We start from the raw sequence: 20,782 nt of genomic DNA, 5'->3' as shown, positions 1-20,782 counted from the left end.
TCTGCCGATTCACCCATCTCTCATACTTTCTTCTTTATCTGTACCTTTGAAATTTGCCATTCCCTAGATTTTCACCTTGGGCTTCTGTACATACTCTACAAATTCTATCATAATCATCTCTATAACGTCAACGTTCACCTAATAAGACAATCCCTCTCAAAGAAATGTGCTCAAACCCAGAACGCACGCCCGAGTCCCAGAAATCTTCTGTCCAACTAAACAGTTCTACCTGGGTATCTCACAAGCCCATCCAACCCAACAATTCCAAACTTAAGGCACTTTCACCCACAACCCTGCTCTGGTTCCTGTTTATGTTTTATTGAATGAGGACACCCCCACCAATGGAATCACCTAAGCCAAAACCTAAAAAGTGTCCCAGGTGCTCCTCTCCCATACTATCTTCTAGCAATACTGACTTTGATCTTACCCCTGGAAACCATCCTCACTGCCACTACATTGGTTCAAGTCCATACTCTTTTTCACATGGGTTATTCTAAATTTGCTTCTGACTTGTAGCCTCTCTGGACTACAATCTGTTCATTCTATTGACATCAGAGCTAGGTTTCTAATGTACAAACTGGATCCTGTCCCTATCCTATTTAGACATCTGTGATGCCCACAAAAGCTTCAGGTCATCAACCATACCTCTTAGACCCTTCGTGGTCTGAATTCTGCAAACCTCTTTCAATTTCTTTCCATTCCATCCAAACAAACTATATTCTAGCCACATTAAATTAGCTGCATTTCTCAAAATATGTTCTCGTGTCTGATCCCATTAGGCATGCTGTTCGCTCTCCTTAGAAAGCCCTTCCTCTCTGATGCCTCTATTGAACTCCTACTGTTCCCTTCACAACCAATTGAAGAATCACTTCTCAGTGAAGCTTTCTATGACAGAGGCCCCCAGAAATCCCCAGCCTCCCCAGGCACAATTAACTAGGCCTTTATTTGTACTCCCTCTGTGCTTTTTGTATACCTATCACATTGTATGGCACCCGGAAGCTTACATTTCATTTTCCCTATCTAAACAGTGAGCTTTATCAGTCTGGGAAGGCAAGAGCTGTTTTATATCATGAATGCCTAACACTATGTGTTGAACAGGGAAGACACTCAAAACTTTTTTGCTGAATTTAGTATCAGTAGTGTTTCTAGTTATAAAGAGGATTTATAGCCATCAGATTTGTTAAGTATAAAAACTTGTCCACATAATATTCTCTTACTTCTATTTTCAATTTTATTCTCAAAGTTTCAAATACTCTACTCTCAAATACTCTAATTTTATAAATCTGTGATTTCAAACCATAAATTATTTCCCCACTAAAGTACAGCAGTAAGTAGGAAATGTTCAAATTCATACCACATTAATGTAACGAATGTCTAAACATTAGACATATTCTACTCTACACTATCAAGATAGAAAAACATTTCTAGGGTTTTTAATCTATATGTTACCCCAAATAAAAATTTCCCTATTTTAAAAAATCATAAAACTAAATATTTTGTTATTACTACTTTTTATTATGTTATGTTAGTCACCATACAGTGCGTCATGAGTTTTTGATACAGTGTTTCAAGACTCCTTGTTTACATATAACACCAGTGCTCCGTGCAATATGTGCCCTCCTTAATACCCACCCCCAGGCCAACCCATCCCCCCACCTCCCCTCCCCTCTAAAACCCTCAGGTTGTTTCTTGGAGTTCACAGTTTTTCATGGTTTGTCTCCCCTTCTGATTTCCACCCCGTTCATTTTTCCCTTCCTTCTCCTAATGCCCTCCATGCTATTCCTTATGTTCCACAAGTATGTGAAACTATATGATAATTGACTTTCTCTGTTTGACTTATTTTACTCAGCATGATCTCCTCCAGTCCCATCAAGGTTGATGCAAAAGTTGGGCATTCATCCCTTCTGATGGCCGAGTAATATTCCGTTGTATATATGGACCACATCTTTATCCATCGTCCACTGAAGGGCATCTCGGCTCTTTCCACAGTTTGGCTATTGTGTACAATGCTAATACCTCTATTTTTAACTTTTTGAGGAACCGCCACACTATTTTCCAAAGTGGCTGCACCAACTTGCATTCTCACCAACAGTGTAAAAGGGCTCCCCTTTCTCCACAACCTCTCCAACATTTGTTGTTTCTTGCCTTGTTAATTTTGGCCATTCTAACTGTGTAAGGTGATATCTCAGTGTGGTTTTGATAGGAATATCCCTGATGGCTAATGATGATAAACATTTTTTCAGGTGTCTGTTAGCCATCATTGGTGAAGTGTCTGTTCATGTCTTCCACCCACTTTTTGACGTGATTATTTGTCTTTTGTGTGTTGAATTTTAGGAGTTCTTTATAGATTTGGATATCAGCCCTTTGTCTGTAGTGTCATTTGCAAATATCTTCTCCCAGTCCGTGGGTTGCCTCTTCGTTTTGTTGACTATTTCCTTTGCTGTGCAGAAGCTTTTTATCTTGATGAAGTCCTAAAAGTTCATTTTTGCTTGTGTTTCCTTTGCCTTTGGAGATGTGTCTTGAAAGAAGCTGCTGTGGCCCAGGTCAAAGAGGTTACTGCCTATGTTCCCTTCTAGGATTTTGATGGATTCCAGTCTCACATTGAGGTCTTTCATCCATTTTGAGTTCATCTTTGTGTATTTTTCAAAGTGCTGGAAGAAATGGTCCTAAAATTGTATGGAACTGGAAAAGACCCAAAAAGCCAAGGAAATGTTGAAAAAGAAAAACAAAGCTGGGGGGCATCACGTTGCCTGATTTCAAAGTCTATTACAAAGCTGTGATCACTAAGACAGCATGGTACTGGCACAAAAACAGACACATAGAGAAATGCAACAGAATAGAGAGCCAAGATATGGACCCTTGACTCTGTGGTCAAATAATCTTCGACAAAGCAGGAAAAAATATCCAGTGGGAAAAAGACAGTCTCTTCAATAAATGGTGCTGGGAAAATTGAACAGCTATATACAGAAGAATGAAACTCGACCATTCTCTTACACCATACACAAAACTAAACATTCTTTTGAAATTTAAAATATAAAACAATCCAAAAGGGATTAAGGAAAAAAGCCTGCTAATTGCAAAAAAGTAGAGTCATATTTTAAACTTATAAAAGTCTCTCTAGAACTTTATAAATGACCAAAACATATGTTTCTTGAAAACTGCACCTTTTAAAATCTTCAATTGATATTTGACTATTCCAAAGTTACAAAATAAATTACTATTTTATTTTGGACATGTTTTTAGTTTCATGATGTCTCAGAGACTGATTGCTTAAGTCCTCATTATTTTTTCATAAAATCCAATTTGATTAAGTTGCTTTGAGTTTAGGTCTCATAAATGTTTTAATGCATTTTTAAGAAATAATCAGGGTTTGAATTTTTCTGATTTCTCAGTAGAACAAAAATAGAGATGACTAATAATTTCGCAACTACAGTTCAAGGAATTTAATATATGAGATGTATAAAGCGCAGCAGACTCAAAATTATATTTCACATACAGGTAGTAGATCTTTTTAAAATGACATTTCACAAGCATCAGCAGAGTTGACAGACTAATACTGTAAGACATTTCCTTGGAGCAGAACTAATGAGCCTCTTGGTACAGCTATCAAATTAAATTTATAAGACTCTCCACCCTCATTAGAGGACTAACTGTGGAAACCATAAGCTTTGTGGTTATAACAAGAATCACTTCAAAATAAATGTAGTCTTATTATAATTTATTATAGCAGAAAGCAACATGGAATGTGACAGAATTCTTTTTTAGTTTATGGTTATAAGGCAAAAAGTCCTAAACACTTAACCTGCCAAAAGTCAGGGGTATTGCAGCACTGAGAGTCTAATAAATGATTCCTGCTAACCAAAGAAGACCTGGTTAAAGGGATATTTTTGTTTTGCCTCGGTTTTTTGTTGTTGTTGTTGTTGTTCATTTGTTTTTTTTGGAGCCAGTTCTATTGGAAGGACACAAAAAGTTACTTTGTGGAAGATACAGAATCATCTTTGCTAAAAGAAAAATTTCCCAGCTGTTCTGTTATTTCCCACTAAGCTATACTAACCATTGAAAAATCGCAAGGGAATACATCCCAAACATAGAGTATACGGAGCATAATTGATGCTTCATGAATACTCTGTTAAATGAATAAATGAACAAATAACTAAACTGACAGTTTTAAGTTACATACCTGGAGGAGAAGGTGATACTTTAAAACACGTTGCATAGGAACCACAAGCAAATCTCGAAGAGTGAATTTTCCATTATTTGCTCTTTTGGAACATTCCTAATGAAAAGTTTTTTAAAAACTTCTTTAAAAACTTTGTTAACTTTATCAAAGGAAGTCATAAAGCAAGTATTAAAAGATGCAGAGGCCATAAAGAAAACTCTTATTATATAATAAATATCTTGTTATTTTCCTCCTCAATAATCCTTTCTGAAAAATAGTAAGTATATAATTAAAATCCCAAAAGACAAATAAACCTTGTAGCATTTCAACTCTAAAATGATTCATTAAGCAGAATGATATTTTGAATGAAAATTATTTTCTCTAATGGCCCTCTGGGGTCTTCTTCTACTCACCCTTACAGCTCCACCTTCTACTAAGCCCCTAGCCGGCCAGTGGGCCGGGCATCCGGAACAAGTCCCTACTCATCCAACTGGTCATGTGCCTTCTTCTGCATGCGCCTGCCTTTTGTTCATTCTGTTCTCCCCAACCACCATGCGTTTGGTCCGGTTTCCAACAAGATTTCTTCATCCTCTTCAAGAACTATACATCTAGACCTTTTGTGATAATCCCGATCAAAATTGTGTTCTCGGGGCGCCTGGGTGGCTCAGTGGATTAAGCCGCTGCCTTGGGCTCAGGTCATGATCCGAGGGTCCTGGGATCGAGCCCCGCATCAGGCTCTCTGCTCAGCAGGGAACCTGCTTCCCCCTCTGTCTCTGCCTGCCTCTCTGCCTACTTGTGATCTCGCTCTCTGTGTCAAATAAATAAATAAAATCTTTAAAAAAAAAAAATTGTGTTCTCCCTGTGTGCCTTGTGAGCATTTTAACTGGTGCTGTACACAGTGTCTTCCCCAATGTATCTTTTATAGCTTTAGGAATCTAGTGGTTGCTTAATGAAATTTGTGAAACTGAATGAAATGGAAAGACTGACTCTAAATATTTGCTAAAGTATAAAACTTAAGGGATTCAAAGTTTCAAAAGCCTAATTTTTTTAAAAAATCTCCTTTCTTAAAAGTTTATCTAAAAGTAGTGTTGTCTTGTGTCCATTCTTTTGCCATTAACTACGAATTTGAGGAAAGTACTCTGAAATATCAAAGCATGAATTCAGATCACAAGGCTTGGCTGTGTAACCTTGAACAAGTCGCTTTTCTGACTTTACTGTTTCTCACATATTTGTGATGTAATTTTTTTTTTAAGATTTTATTTATTTCTTTGACAGAGACAGATCACAAGTAAGCAGAGAGGCAGGCAGAGAGAGAGGAGGAAGCAGGATCCCTGCCGAGCAGAGAGCCTAATACAGGGCTCGATCCCAGGACCCTGAGATCATGACCTGAGCCAAAGGCAGAGGCTTTAACCCACTGAGCCACTCAGGCGCCCCTGTGATGTAATTTTTACTTTATTTTAAATATTTTTTTATTTATTTGACAGAGACACAGCGAGAAAGTGAACATAGGCACGGGGAGTGCAAGAGGTAGGAAACGGGCTCCCTGTTGAGCAGGGAGCACTACGTGATGTGGGGCTCAAACCCCAGGACCCTGGGATCCTGACCTGAGTTGAAGGCAGACACTTAATGACTCAGCCACCCAGGTACCCCTGTGACCTAGTTTTAAAAAACAACAAATTTCCATAAAATTATTATTATTAGGGAGAAACTAAGTCCAAAATCCTCAGACAATTGCACATCCCAGACCAAGGAATTTTCTAGTTCATAGAAAGAGTTGCATTCAAGAAAATGCTGCTTTATTCATGAGTTTGTTTCCACTTTGTCCACATTTAGCTTTTCTGGCACATGGAAGGATATATTGTCAGGAGCTATAAAGTAAACACCATTAGCTCTAATGACCATAGTAACTTAATTAGTATTTGACTATAGGTCTTAACCAAGAACTGGGGACACATCTGGACATGTTAGCTCATGTCTTGTCAATTGCTGCAGTTCACTGAGAAGGATACCTAAGTCCACTGATTTCTTGCTTTTACAGATTGTGGAGAGTTCTGGATCATGGGTCTCAAATAGGAGGTTAAACTGTTAAGATTATTATAATGAATGGGTCTCATCTCCCTAGTTGCATTTTAAGTTCCTTGGAATTGAGGTTGTATCTTAATATATACGTGTGTGTGTGTGTGTGTGTGTGTGTGTGTGTGTGTGTTCTTAACATAGTGTTAGGGAAAGAAATGCTGTACTTAAAAATTCACTTTGTTATTTTACAGAAGTCAGTTTAAAACTGTTGGGGAAAGAATTAGTTCCTTGAAGTTCTACGTCACAGGCTCAGGAAGTAAAAAACAACAACAAACACTGCTGGCATTTCCTACAACTGGGGTCTGAGTCTGAGGAGTGAAATGCTTATTAGTACTGAAAGTATATAAACGGTAGAAGTCACATGCTTATTAGCTGAACTTCAATTCCAACTGAGAAGACAATAAAGGAATAGAGATGCGCTAGCTTATAGGACAAGACAAAGAGACTCTGTTACCCTTCGCCGTAGGTTATCTTGGTTCCAAAGTAGAAAAGAAGACAAAAATCACCAGGAGCAAAAAAACCCACAAAACTGAAGACCTGGGTTGCCTGGGTGGCTCAGTCCATTAAGTGCCCAACTCTTGATTTCAGCTCAGGTCATGATCTCAGGGTTCTAGAGCCCACTTAAGATTCTCTCGTTCCCATTCCCTCCACCTCTTCCCCCACTCATCCACACACTTGCTCAAAAAACCACAAAAAATCCTGAAGACATGCAGGAGGCAGAGACACATGGAGAATAGGGTAGCTTTCCCTTTGTCATGTCAGGACAGTCCCAGCAAAGAGTATCTACTGAGGTGTCACAGGGAGTGTCTGATAAATACTTGCAAATCACGACCCTAGTCAGAAGTCTTGACTTTTCAGGCAAAAGAGGAGACCTAGCAGCCCCTTACCCTGAGCCTTCCAATCTCAGCTGGAGATTCTCTCTTTCCCTCAGACAGAGAGTGACCTATATCGTACAAACTATGCTGCCAGAGCAGGTCATAGGCAGGGCTTTGACAGTGACTCTGAAGGAAGGGAGAGGAACATCCAAACAATGCTGAGTATAATGGAGGTTTGAATGACAACTTGTAGACTCCCATCCTGAGCCAGAGTTTTATACCTTTGTTAAAACAAAAACAAAACAAAACTGTTCTATGGGGCACCTGGGTGGCTCAGTCTGTTACGCATCTGCCTTCGGCTCAGGTCATGGTCCCAGGGTCCTGGGATGGAGCCCCACATCATCAGGCTCCTTGCTCAGCAGGGAGCCTGTTTCTCCCTCCCCTCCCTACTTTGCTCAATTTCTCTCTCAAATAAAAAAAAAAAATTAATTAAAAAATTAAAAATTAAAAAAAACTGCTCAACTAGTTAAGAACTAGTTGTGTAAGTTGTAAAGTTTTATCTTAGCATCATATTTTAATTTGAGTCAAGTTGGCTTATAGCTCTATGCTTCTGAGGCTCTGTTCTCCCAAGAGCAGAGGGAAACCTTTACACTAAGAGGGTGTCAGGTTATTATTCAGCAGTGATTCAAATCACCAGCACACATAAAGTCTGCATCATCAGAGGATTATAAGAAGTCAGGGGAAAAGATCCATGATAGAGAGTTAGTATGGTTACTCGAGAGCCTGTTGACGTGTAAACTTTCTAAACAAGTTCCCCATTGTGGGAGTTATGAAACCGTACCAAATATGCTAAAACAATCAAAGTTCTATTTTGAAAATCATGTGCCTCTTTTTTCCCTTTCATCACCTGACCTCATTGCTAAATAGAACAAGACAGCAAAGGGGACACTAGAGAGTCAACTAAGCCAAACACAGCCATTTAAGAGTTGATGATGTATCTCTACCCAACATTTAAGAAAATCCAAACAGTAGGTTAAGCCTCTGCCTTCAGCTCAGGTCATGATCCTGGGATGGAGCCCCACATCAGGTTCTCTGCTCAGCGGGGAGCCTGCTTTCCCCCCTCTCTCTCTGCCTGCCTCTCTGCCTACTTGTGATCCCTCTCTCTCTCTCTGTCAAATAAATAAAGAAAATCTTTAAAAAAAAAAAAAAAAGAAAATCCAAACATATGGAAAATGTAATTGGGATGACAATTCATATAACATATAAATAATCTTTTGCAAAAGTTCTTTGAAAGTGCAAACTCTTCCTGTGGGGAAAAAAAATGATATACAAGAAAAACACAAAAACTTAACACAATCTCCAGATTTCTTTTCTATTGCTACCATGTGCTCTGTTTATTCTGACCTACTCTCCATTTCTCAAAATTTCCCAACCCATCTGGTCAGAATGCTCTCCTTAGAACCTCACCTGTCAAGACTCACCCCATTCTTTAGTGACCTAACTCCAATAACCTCTCCAGAGAAATTTCCCACATTCTACCCATACTGAAGTGATCAGTCTTACTCATGGAGCTCAATTACTGGTTGTCACACAACAACTTAATCTTACTTATGTCTGTCTCATTTTCTCTCTTATAGGCAATATTCATGCCCTTTTTAACACACCTGATCCTAAATGTCTTATATTTCTAATAACCATTTTTAATCTACATGTGCATTATCTCTCATATATCTTACTTTTCTTGTACCTCCTACCTAGGTGACCATAGGCAAATGACCCATAATCTCTCTGAACTTCAGCATTCTCATCCATAAGGGAAGAAAATTAATTGCACGTATCTCACAGAGTCATAAGGATCTAACGAGATAATGTATGTAAAACAGAGCCATAAGTTGTAGATTTTACTACTGTTCTATTATTACTATCACATTATTTTATAGAGCTAGCTATGAAAATATTTTATAAACTTGTCATGAAATTATATTTAGAATACATGGGGAGATTTATTATTGCACGGATCTCAAAAGGAATACATCTGTTTTTGTTCTTTTTCTTTTTCGGGGTATGGTTGACAATGCTTCCTTCGTTTCAGGTGTACAACTTGGTGATTTGACAAGTTTCTACACAACGCTGTGTTCACTACAAGCACAGCTGCCATCTCTCTTCTTACATCACTGTTACAGTATCACTGACTGCATTCCTTACGCTGTGCCTTGTATTTCCGGCACTTATTTATTCCATAACCAGAGGGCTGTGCCTCCCTTTCCCCTTCACCCATTGTGCCCATCTGCCATCTCCCTCCCCTTGCTTTGAGGTTTCTCTTACTTTATTTCATAAACAAAAAATAAACAGGTACCTCTAATTTCAGTTTTACATCTTCTTTTGTCTTAGAAATATTGTCTAAACTCGAGATGGCCAACTCCACTCCACTGCAGTACTGCCCATAGATAACCAACCTGAAAGGGAAAAAGAAGAGAGATTTGCAGGAGAAAAAAAGCCAGAATAAAGTAGAAGGGGAAGAGACAAAATTCTCACGTATTTACAGCCACAGCTGGAGAGAAACAGAGCAAATCTCGCCTGTCCTGTGTTTCTAACTACCTATGTGATCCAGGGCAAACCACCTGTCATCTCTCCAAACCTCAGCTTTCTCATTTCTCTTAAACACATACCACACGTACAGTCACGGAATAAGGGTCACTCGTATTTTACTATTAAAAGGGTATTATTTATTTCTAAATTTGAATATGATTAATTCCACATACATATTTTATTAGGTAGATTTTTACAAACTGGTTTAATGACTCTGAACTTGGGAGTACACATGAATGTTACAAAAACAAAATTAAAAATTTTGGTTTATGTTCCCATTAAAGATCAACATTTTACTGTTTATGCACACTCAGAGATAGTTTTACTTTATACTCCAATTTTATTTAATCACTAATCATGTCTCCCCTCATTAATAAACCTCCTGCTCTTTCCTGCTTTTTAATTAAGGAAAACACACCATCTGAAAATTGGGAACGAACGAGAGGCCTAAATGGTGAGGGATGGAAGAGAATTTGTACCGCATGGAGTGTGAGGCCTCGTGAGGATGGGGAACTGTGGAGTAATATAGATATTTTACAAAAAGCTTGGGTAATTTATTGTTTCTTTTAATTCTCCATTGGGGACAAAAAAAACCACTAATGAGCTCATGTTTATCCAACTGTTGTTGATGCAAAGCAATTCATTAGCCACTTCTTAGCACTAGGAACTACAAGTACTTGATTTAAAAAGAGAGAATGACATTTTAAGTGAAATTTCTTGGTACTTCAACTCACATGAGTTGTTCAGAAGACTTTTTGTTTTTTTCCCCAAACTTAGAAAGGGTAAGTGCCTTAAAGAGAGAATTATAAAATATCAGAGTGGGAACAATCACAGGCACCAGCTAATCTACCCCTAAACATTTACAGATGGAGAAAAGGAGGCTCAGAGAATTAAAATGACTTCCTGAAAACTACAGAACTCAGGGGTAAAGGGTATGATAAAGAACCTGAACCTTCTGACTTAGAGTACAAAACTATGGATCCTTGTTTTTGTTTTTTTCCTTTTTCTTGATACATATATAGAACTCAATCTACTTCGCTGAGATTAACTGTCCCATGTTCTAATTATTACCCAGGCATTATCTTTTTTTAAAATTATTATTTATTTTTTTTATAAACATATAATGTATTTTTATCCCCAGGGGTCCAGGTCTGTGAATCACCAGGTTTACACACTTCACAGCACTCACCATAGCACATACCTCCCCAATGTCCATAACCCCATACCCAAGCATTATCTGAATGGACAGCGGTAATAGGTATTTATGAGCAATTTTAATACTAACCCCCACTCTAATCACAAACTGATAGCCACAACATTTAAAAGTTAAAAGTTACCTTTCCTTGTAGTTAATAAAAACTTGATACAAGTTCTGGTCATTTTTATTTACAATGGAATCATGAATCTCTTGCATTAGGTTCCGATGAACTTTTACAAGTTCCTTAGGAAAGGAAAAAAACCAAAAAGCACGTCAAAGGAAATTATAAATCAGGACCATAAATAAATAAATAAATAAATCGCCCAAACCGAAAATCCGTATCGATGCTAGCCTTGTTATTCAAGGATCTGCTGAATGCCCTCAGTAGAGAAACATGCCACCACAGATAAAGGGAGGAGGAAGTGAAAGAGGGAAAGGGAGGAGAGAAAGGGGAGAAGGGGGAGAGGAGAGAGGAGAAGGGAGAAGGGGAGGGAAGACGAGGGAAGACGAGGCCGAGACACAGGCCAAGTACAGAGAAAACAGTAGTTTCAGATCAGACTTGAATCATCCGTGTCCTGTGGGGGAAAAAATTATCTCACGACTTATTTAAGGATAATTTATTCCTTGTATAAAAATATGTACACTCATTTTCATTATAATCACTTTAATTTTTTCAATAAAACTATCCAAGTGCTTAATGTTTTATTGACGGAATAAAGTAATGATTCACATCCTTAGGACATAAAAATGTAGATTTGTACTTTGGTCAATTAGTGGTGTCCCGGTGCTAAGCTAACAATAATCACACTAAATTACTTGAAACCAGACAACTAATGGCATAAATAAAGAGCAGATGAATTGTACGAGGCAGTTTGGTAGAGCAACTCAGAAGTCAGGATTTCACTTTTTTCCTGATAAGCAAGTAATTTTCAGTCAGGCAGGAAATACACATCACAGCCAGGAAATGAAGTTCTAATCAAGGTGCCATTTCTCCCATTATCCCTCGCCTGTAGCTTGGGGAACACACTGACTTCACCACAAGCTTTTTCCTTAGCAGGGTGGGAAGGAAACAGGAATATGTTGGCCCCATCCATTTGCTGGAGAGCAGGCTGAAGCCATAAGATTAAGGACTGTAAATGTGCCCTGTGTTCCAGTGACAGTGGTAAGGTGGGTCAAGATCCTCATCTTCCTAGAATGTGTGGTTTGCTTTATGCTAAATGTTCACCTATTGTCGTGACATCTTTCTTCCTGCTATGCTATGAATCAAAGAGAGTGTCTTCATGTGGCCAAAATCGGGGACAAGGACAATAGTTGCTAACTGACAGATGCACATCAACACTGAGCGTAACAGAACCAAAAGGGGAGGGAACTTTTAGGTACAACAAGCAAGCTTGTGCACAAAAGCTTATATAGTGTATCCACGAGCTATCTCTTACAACCCAAGCCAGTCTGAGACATTTAAGAACTTGAATCTTGCCTAGTATGCCCTTGCTTGGCACAGCATTTGGTTTGTTTCTATGCTTCTAGGTAGCTATCCTTTAAGATTATAAGATAATTCTAAGGGGGTCTGAAATTGGAAATGCTTACATAAATGTGGAAAAAAGCTCCTCACCTCGAACCACTAAAATGGATTCTTACATCATAAGGATGTAGTGTGTTTCAGAGACAGGAGTTAAGGTTAGCACAGCTAGAAGTGGAAGAAGAAAGCACCACAGAGCAGAGTGATGCCCTCAGGGCAGTATCTATAGGATAGGCTTGAAGGGTTGGAGTAGCAAGAGAGCAAGGAGTGAGGCATGAGGAGGATCCCACAGGACAGACAGAAGGTGACACCAGGGATTCCTTGACTCAGACCACCTCTTCCTGACAAGCAGTTAAGGATAATACATGAATCTTATCCATGCGTGTTCGGCTTGCATCTCAACTGACTTTGGTTGATGATATGACATATACTTTATTTCTGGAAAATAAGGATATAAGAACTCAGGAAGCAAAAAATAGAGTTAAAATTCCTAAAGTACACAGGAAAATATTAAAATAGGAATCTGGAACCCAACAAGAGACAGGGATTTCATAGAATTTATAACACAATTATAAGTTATATAATTTATACATATTATACATATTATACATATTATAATGTATATGTAATTTATATACATTATTATATATAATTTATATATAATATATAATATATATAGATGTGTATATATAATTCATATGTTATAATGTATATATAATATATATAATTCATATATTATAATATATAATTTATATATATTATAATGCATATTTATGTATTATATATAATTTATATATTGTGTATACTTTATAATACAACTTTAGCTAGCATCTTTGTACTTACAGGAATGTTGATGAATACTGAATCAAATTCTGCTGCTGTCAGAAATCTTTTTAGTGGTGCCATGAAATACTACAAAGATAGAACAGAGAAGTAATAATTAAGCACAACTTATCCTAAGAGTTTTTCATCAACAAATAATATTTATTCAAAGTCAATTGTTTATCCAAATAATGAATACCAAGAAAAAAGCAGAAACTCTTAAAGATTTTATTCTTGAATAGAGATATAAAGACATAATACAGTTAACACATTTAAAGTATAGACTAAAAGGCTTCAGCAATAAATACTTCTAAAAGTAAGAAAAAAGAACACTATTGGCTGAATTGGCAAAAAAAAAAAAAAAAAAGGCAACATTTTAGAAATACAGGGGTGATACAAAATATCCTTCAAATGCCTTGTAAAGATTCTAGATCACTGGGGTGCCTGGGTGGCCCCGTGGGTTAAAGCCTCTGCCTTCGGCTCAGGTCATGATTCCAGGGTCCTGGGATTGTGCCCTACATCGGGCTCTCTGCTCAGCGGGGAGCCTGCTTTCCTCCCCACTACCCTCCGCCTGCCTTTCTGCCTACTTGTGATCTATCAAATAAATAAATAAAATCTTAAAAAAAAAAAAGATTCTAGATCACTGAGATTATGTACTTGTGCAATTTATGGCTCATCCTCTTCATTCTTTGAGAATTTTAGTTCTTGGCCTGTCGTATTGCTTTCCATTACCACTCCAATGTCCATTTCTGGCAATCTCAGTACATGTGCAGCTGATCCTTCCAATAGCCTGGCCTTTCAATTCCTTGACTTCCAGTAATCTTGTGTTCCATTCTAGCTCAGCTCCCTACTTTGGCGGTCACATCCCAAAACCTCATCATCAACAATTGCAAGGCTCTATAGTATTATTTTCAAATAATCAACTCTCTGACCACTACCCCTTACCTTGATAGCTCATTCCTCCAAGGAATTCTTCAACACCACTGGGATCTGCCAATCCACTAAACGCCCTGTGTCTCTCATGTCTTCACTTCCCTTCCTACCCAGTTTACACTCCATAAACCATCATCAGAATCACTTCCTTGCATAGAACTGTTCCTTCCAGGGGCGCCTAGGTGGCTCAATGGGTTAAAGCCCATGCCTTTGGCCCAGGTCATGATCCCAGGGTCCTGGGATCGAGCCCTACATCGGGCTCTCCGCTTGGTGGGGAGCCTGCTTCCCTTCCGCTCTCTCTCTGCCTGCCTCTCTGCCTACTTGTGATCTCTGTCTGTAAAATAAATAAATAAAATGTTTTAAAAAATTAAAGAAAAAAAAAAAAGAACTGTTCCCTCCACTCTCTTCTTCCACTGTGCTTTTCTGGAAGAAGAAAACTCTGGTTAAATCTAGCTTGCTATATATGGTAAGCATGTACCTAAGAAGGTAAACGTGAACAGATTGATGGTCTAATTTTCAACTGAGCCTGTGGTACTGCATAACCCTACTACATTTCCCTGGTCAATTGACTCCAACACCCCTCCCAAACAACTCTTCCACACCTTCAGTGCTTTTCCTAAATGTCTAAAACTTTCTCCTGGTTCTCATTTTCCTGACCTCTAAATGTGGATGTTGCCAGGGGTGGCCTCAAACCTCTCCTCTATCAACATTCATTCCCTAGGTGAAGTCAATCAACACCATGACTTTATAGATTCCATTGCATCCTGGTAACGGTCTAATGTATTTGTCAGTTCAACTTTTCCCCTTAATACCAGCCTCATATATCTAACTCCCTCAGCACAGCCCTTTGGAGGCTGAGAGGTATTACAAGTTTAGTATGTCCCAACAGACTCTTGATTCCCATACAGTCCTCCCCATATCGGTGACAGTCTTTACCACTCCGGCAGTTATTCATGCTATAAACCTCACATTCCTGATTGCTCTCTTTTTCTGACATCCTTCACCTAATTCATCATCAAATCCAGTTGGCTCTACTTGCAAAATTTATTCAAAATCTGACCATTCCTCAGCAGCTCTATAAATACTATCATGTTCTGTCAATAGCCTTCTAACTTTTCTCCCAAAACGTCAGCATGAGCTGTGGAAAAACTTCCATTAGATCATGCCCCTTCTTCTTCTCACGTGCTCCAGCTGCGAGCTGGTATTCTCTATGTCCCCTACAGGGTGCCACGGCTCACCAGCTCTCCACATTCACTGCTTCTCTTCCCTCATGCTGCATCAGCCACCTGGGCTACTGCTCTTCTTGAAACATGTGGAACACAGTCTCCACTGAGGGCCTTTCTTCCAGGAACTGTCCTCTCTGGGATGTTGGCACAGCTTGCTCCCTCAACTCCCTCAGTTATCTGCTTCAATGTGATCCTACCACAGACCTTCCATTATCGCTTGACATAAAATAAAATCAGCCCACCCCCATTACTCTCTGTCCTCTCTTCCTGATTTTTTCTTCAGAGAATTTATCACCACCTGACACACTTTTTGCTTAAAGGATAAACCTTCCCATGGGAGAGAGAGGATCACAAGAACCAGAGTTTTGTTGTGTTTCCTGCTATATCCTTGGCCTCTAACACCATGCCATTCCAATACTAAAAAATCAGTAGCTAGTTGTGGAATGAATAAATCTGCTTTGAGATCTTTAAATCCAAAGTTCTACTGAAACGTAGAAAACACACACACAGTAGAAACAGTGAGTCTTCTATATTAACTACAAAGTGTAGTACTTGGGCATCAAAAATAATACCTGATAACTTACCTTTTCTATTGACTCCAACGTTTCTGTGTATTTTTCTTCTGTCTGCTTAATTTCTGCTAGGCAGCAACTTCGTACGTCATTTTCTGGACATTTCTGCAATTAGAATTACCAAAAATTATTTAATCAAACATATGTCTTAATCTTTCTGGCAGTCTATAGGAAGTGCTCAAAATCACTGACTTTCTTAGGCTTTCCATTCTAATAAAAGACATAACTGAAAGATACATGTATTGCATTTATGAAGTATCTGTTCTTAAAAATTTGAATAATGTAAATGAAAGTTTTAAATGATTAAAAGAAAACTTCTGAGCATGGACACTCTTTATATTGAAAACACCTCTTTCGTTATTTTATCTGTTTCATTACTGAACCTGGAAATAATCACACATGGTGTGACAGAGTTTTCTTCTTTTTCTTTCTTTCTTTCTTTTTTTTTTTCCTTAAGATTCTATTCATTTATTTGACAGATAGAGATCACAAGCAGGCAGAGAGAGAGGGAGGAAACAGGCTCCCTGCCAAACAGCCCGACGCGGGGCTCGACCCCCGGACCCCGGGACCATGACCCAAGCCGAAGGCAGAAGCCCCAAACCACTAAGCCACCCAGGCGCCCCGTGATACAGTTTTCTTAATGTACATCATACTTCACACGTGCTGTAGAAATACTTGCAAAATAACAAAAGGATATTTAATAAATAAAAACCTTAAAATAATTTTTTAAGAGTTAACATCTTGGTGTTTGGCTCACTTACTAGTGTTAAGACTGGAGGTATTAGAACATAACATGAAGATCAAAGGTATGGGGCTTGGACAGAATTGGGTTCAAATAAGAATGTTTCTATTATTAGCTTGTTTTATGAACAGGTTACCTATTTTCTCTGTGTCTCAGTTATCTCATCTACAACACAGAGAGAATTCTAGTTCTAACCCCAAGGAAGTGTCAATGAGATAACCTGGTAAGGCACATAGCACCTCAAAGAGTATACAAGAAGGACCCTACCCATTTAAATGATCATTGCTGTTAAGCCTGTCCCCAATAGGGGTGCCTGGGTGGCTCAGTGGGTTAAGCGTCTGCCTTCGGCTCGGGCTGTGATCTCAGGGTCCTGGAATTGAGCCCTGCATCGGGCTCTCTGCACAGCGGGGAGCCTGCTTCCTCCTCTCTCTCTGCCTGCCTCTCTGCCAACTTGTGATCTCTCTCTCTCTGTGTTGAATGAATAAATAAAATCTTTAAAAAAAAAAAATAGAGCCTGTCCCCAATAAATGATCCAGCACTGCCTGCTGAATGAAGAACTGCCCTTGGGATACACTGAAGAATCTGCTGGTCCCCAAAGCAGATGATAATTCTAGGCAGTACAGATGATACTCTGTCACCTAGAAATACTCAATGTCCTGCCGCCAGCAGTCTGTCAACTCACACAGTGGGTTAAGTACATTCATTACATTTATTAAACACAGACCAGGTATCCGGTTTCCATCCCATGGAAGCCACTATTCCCTATGTGCGGCCCTGGACAAGCCTCCAGCCTTTTATTAAAGGCAAGACTATAAAGAGAGAGAGCTGAGGAAATTCATCAAAGCACTAGAAAAAACTAAACCACCATCCAGCTGATGAAGATAAGGCTTTTGTATTAAAAAAAAAAAAAGACTACATTCATAAAACCCTAAGCAACTGACCATTTTTTTCAAATTATGAAAATATTTTGGAAATATAGGAGTGATACAAAATATCCTTCAAATGCCTTGTAAAGATTCTAGATCACTGAGATTATGTACTTGTGCAATTTATGGCTCATACTCTTCATTCTTTGAGAATTTTAGTTCTTGGCCTGCTATTATTGTTTTCCATTACCACTCTAATGTCCATTTCTGGCAATCTTGGCATATGTGCAGGTGATCCTTCAATAGCCTGGCTTTTCAGTTCCTTGGCTCCCAGTAATCTTGTGTTTACACAATCTTGTGTTTGAAAAAATTTGAAGTAATTCCTTCTGAATGTTTTAGATATTTTAATGGCAGATAAACCTTTGGGGACACACGCTGACTATGATAACATTTGAAACTAAGTTTAAAAAACACTAAAAATTCTAGGAGTCTTTTAGTGAAACAAAAGAAAAAAAAAGATTTCTTAACACCCTTAACAAATATGAAGAACTATTCTTTAACATTTAATATTTAATGCTGCCCCAAATTTAAAGAAGACTGAATTGTTTTGCAAGAGATTTCCTTTCATGGTAACATAATTTCGTGATTCCCTGGAATTATGTTCTATTGTCACTCAACCACTATTTAGGTGCACAGCATACCATCTCTCTTTCAAACTTGCTTTTTTCACAAGGAAAATCGAAAGACGAGACCGGGGATTCCCTATGGTTGTTCTGAACTGCAAAATGTCATGCCCATGTGTTTCCGAATGCAGTAAGTCGTGATTAGATAGTTAAAAGCTAACAAAGGTAAAAAGAAAACCAAAAAACTATTCCAGCAGAAGTTACATAAATAATTATAGGAATCAGTCTTGCAAGGAATCACTGTCCTAATAAAACACTCGAAGTAACTCGAAACATAAGGCAAGTGGGAGCATACAGGCTGATGTGCTTCCTCTGCTTTCATTAAGTCCTCGTAGACTTCTCCACCTTCATCTTCCCCATAAACACAGTCGTAGAGACCTTCTTCACCCTCCACATGCGTTTCACTGAAACAAAGGTATGATACCCAGGTCACTTTCTATCATGCAGTAAATGCAATACCTACATACAGCCTAGTAGAAAATCCAGAAAGGAAATATAACGGGATTCACGAGAAGAATCAAAAGGCTTTACATTACAGCCTTCTCCTTCCTAATGAGAACACTGCCCAACAACAGAACCCACCAAGGATGGCAGCGACAGTTAACATTCACTGGTATTTGCTATGTGCACGCACAGAAATGATCACTCTGTATATAGACCATCTCAGGTAGTTGGCCCAGGCCCAGTATTCACTGTGTATTCAGGTAAGCATTATTATTTGATCCGTTACAGAGATAAGGAAGTCGAGAGAACTAAATGGTATTTATTTGACTTGCCCGTGAAAACACAGCTAGTCCATGCCAGATCCAGATTTAAAACGGAGTCTGTCTTACATTCTATGTGTTTCAGTCACTCTATCCTACTGCCCCCATTTATCCTATTTTGAGGCCTCAGGTTAATCATCTGTATTAAGGGGTCTAATATGGCAAAGGTAGAGGAGTTGGAAAGGATCTCATAGTTTAAAAGGTGTCTTTTAAAAGCAACAGTTTCTGCAGGGTTATTACTGCCGATACCTGACACTATGGTTTTTCCAACCCTGCTCCTTCCCTCCCACTCAGAGGGTCTCCACAGGTCCCCTCTTCAGCCAGATTCTGCTATTATCTGTTTTGATTGTATTCTGTTTAAAGAAACGTCAGCATTTTTAAACACCATTTGAAATCTGCTGGGCTCCTGGTAGTTGAAAACCATCCCTATTTTTTAAAGTTCCCAGGAGAACATACACAGTGATGGACCAATGTACTTTTCCTGAACCCTTCATATAATATCATAAACCCATTCAGTCCAAGTAGAAAGAGCTGGTTCCACCTATCACATGTTCTGTTCCTATTCCTCAAGTCTCCCCTTTCAGTTCAAGGACTTCTATAGACTCTATTACTAATAATCCCAAAGAATTGAGATTAATACATTTAGATATGTTAGAAAGAAGCATTAATATTTCTCAGAAAAAGAAATTCAACTCCTTCAATCCTGCCAGCCCTTATCATGTTTCTTGGGCCTGTGCAGATAGAATATGATCAATTGATATGCACAAAAATAAGAACACTGTAACTGTAAATGTCACTCTACAGCTTGGATCATTTTTCAAAGTAGGTTCAATCACCAGGTTGTCTATGTTTGTCATGAAGGATTATTTGGGCCTTTGACGGGAATAAACTGTTTCAAACACCCAGAAGAAAGAAAGGTGCCTTCGGGAGAGCGATCCGGTGGTAACACGTTTCAGAGAACTCTGCTCTGAGAAAAATTTGTCTTAGGGTTAGTTGTCCAACCATCCACTCACCCAGCAGATGTTTACTAAGGACTTACGGAGGCCCAGACATTTCAGTGCAAAGAATGCATAGACTAGAGAAGACCCGAGGACTCTCCCATAGTCAAGTGCAGAGCACAGGATGCCCACATGTAATTCTAGAGGTGCAACACAGCAGATGAATGCAGATGTGGGAGCGAGGGGAAGAGTAACTCTGACTAAAGAAGTCAGGGAAGGGTTCACAACAGATACTACATGTGAACTGGGTCTCGGATATATTTATCCATTTATTCAATAGGTATTTGTTAACTGAATACTATTATGTTCCAAGAGATATGGTTGCAGATGAGGCACCTCTGCTGTCAGAGGTGACACATACTCAGTGAATAAAGGGGGAAGAACATTCCAGACAAAGGATACCAAAACACGTGCAAAAGCAGAAGGTCTGAAGAGCCCAGCAACACCAAGTGTGGTGCCCCATTCAGGTAAATGAATGTGAGCCTCAGAGGGAAGAGCTAAAACCAACCTGTGAAACCAAGTCAGAATTAGGGAGAGGGAAGAAGGAGTGAAGAATGCCACTCGGCTTCCTACTCCGTAAAACTGGGTAGATGGCATGCCCTTAGGTAATTCCAGAGTTTCCAGACTGAGGGGTTTAGGCAGGCAATCCAACCAGAGAGCAGGGTTGGGGTGGGGGGAGCTGAACCAGTCTGAACACTTTGTATGACACATCAAAGGAAAGCAAGGTTTGATGAGTCCATGAGGGAGCAGAGATAAGAAATGATGACGGAACAGGCTCTGCATCAGAAGGGATCCGATTCAACAAGAAGTGAGGCTGTGA

At 38.9% G+C, this 20,782-nt stretch overlaps 1 protein-coding gene across 4 annotated transcripts in view; it reads right to left on the bottom strand.

Annotated features, from left to right (window-relative positions):
• The window catches only part of VAV3 (vav guanine nucleotide exchange factor 3), a 361,263-nt gene that overhangs the window by 175,607 nt on the left and 164,874 nt on the right, over positions 1-20,782 (bottom strand). For all 4 annotated transcript variants that reach the window (XM_032302316.1, XM_032302317.1, XM_032302318.1 and 1 more), the window contains exons 5-10: positions 18,496-18,604; positions 15,922-16,014; positions 13,200-13,268; positions 10,977-11,080; positions 9,407-9,506; positions 4,181-4,276 (exon numbers count right to left, since the gene is read on the bottom strand). In XM_032302316.1, coding sequence (XP_032158207.1) covers positions 4,181-4,276; positions 9,407-9,506; positions 10,977-11,080; positions 13,200-13,268; positions 15,922-16,014; positions 18,496-18,604 — 571 coding nt within the window. The remainder of the gene's footprint in view (positions 1-4,180; positions 4,277-9,406; positions 9,507-10,976; positions 11,081-13,199; positions 13,269-15,921; positions 16,015-18,495; positions 18,605-20,782) is intronic.

This window comes from Mustela erminea, chromosome 10 (genome assembly GCF_009829155.1).
Source record: "Mustela erminea isolate mMusErm1 chromosome 10, mMusErm1.Pri, whole genome shotgun sequence".
Lineage (NCBI taxonomy): Eukaryota > Metazoa > Chordata > Mammalia > Carnivora > Mustelidae > Mustela > Mustela erminea.
This window is presented reverse-complemented; position numbering and strand designations above follow the sequence as displayed.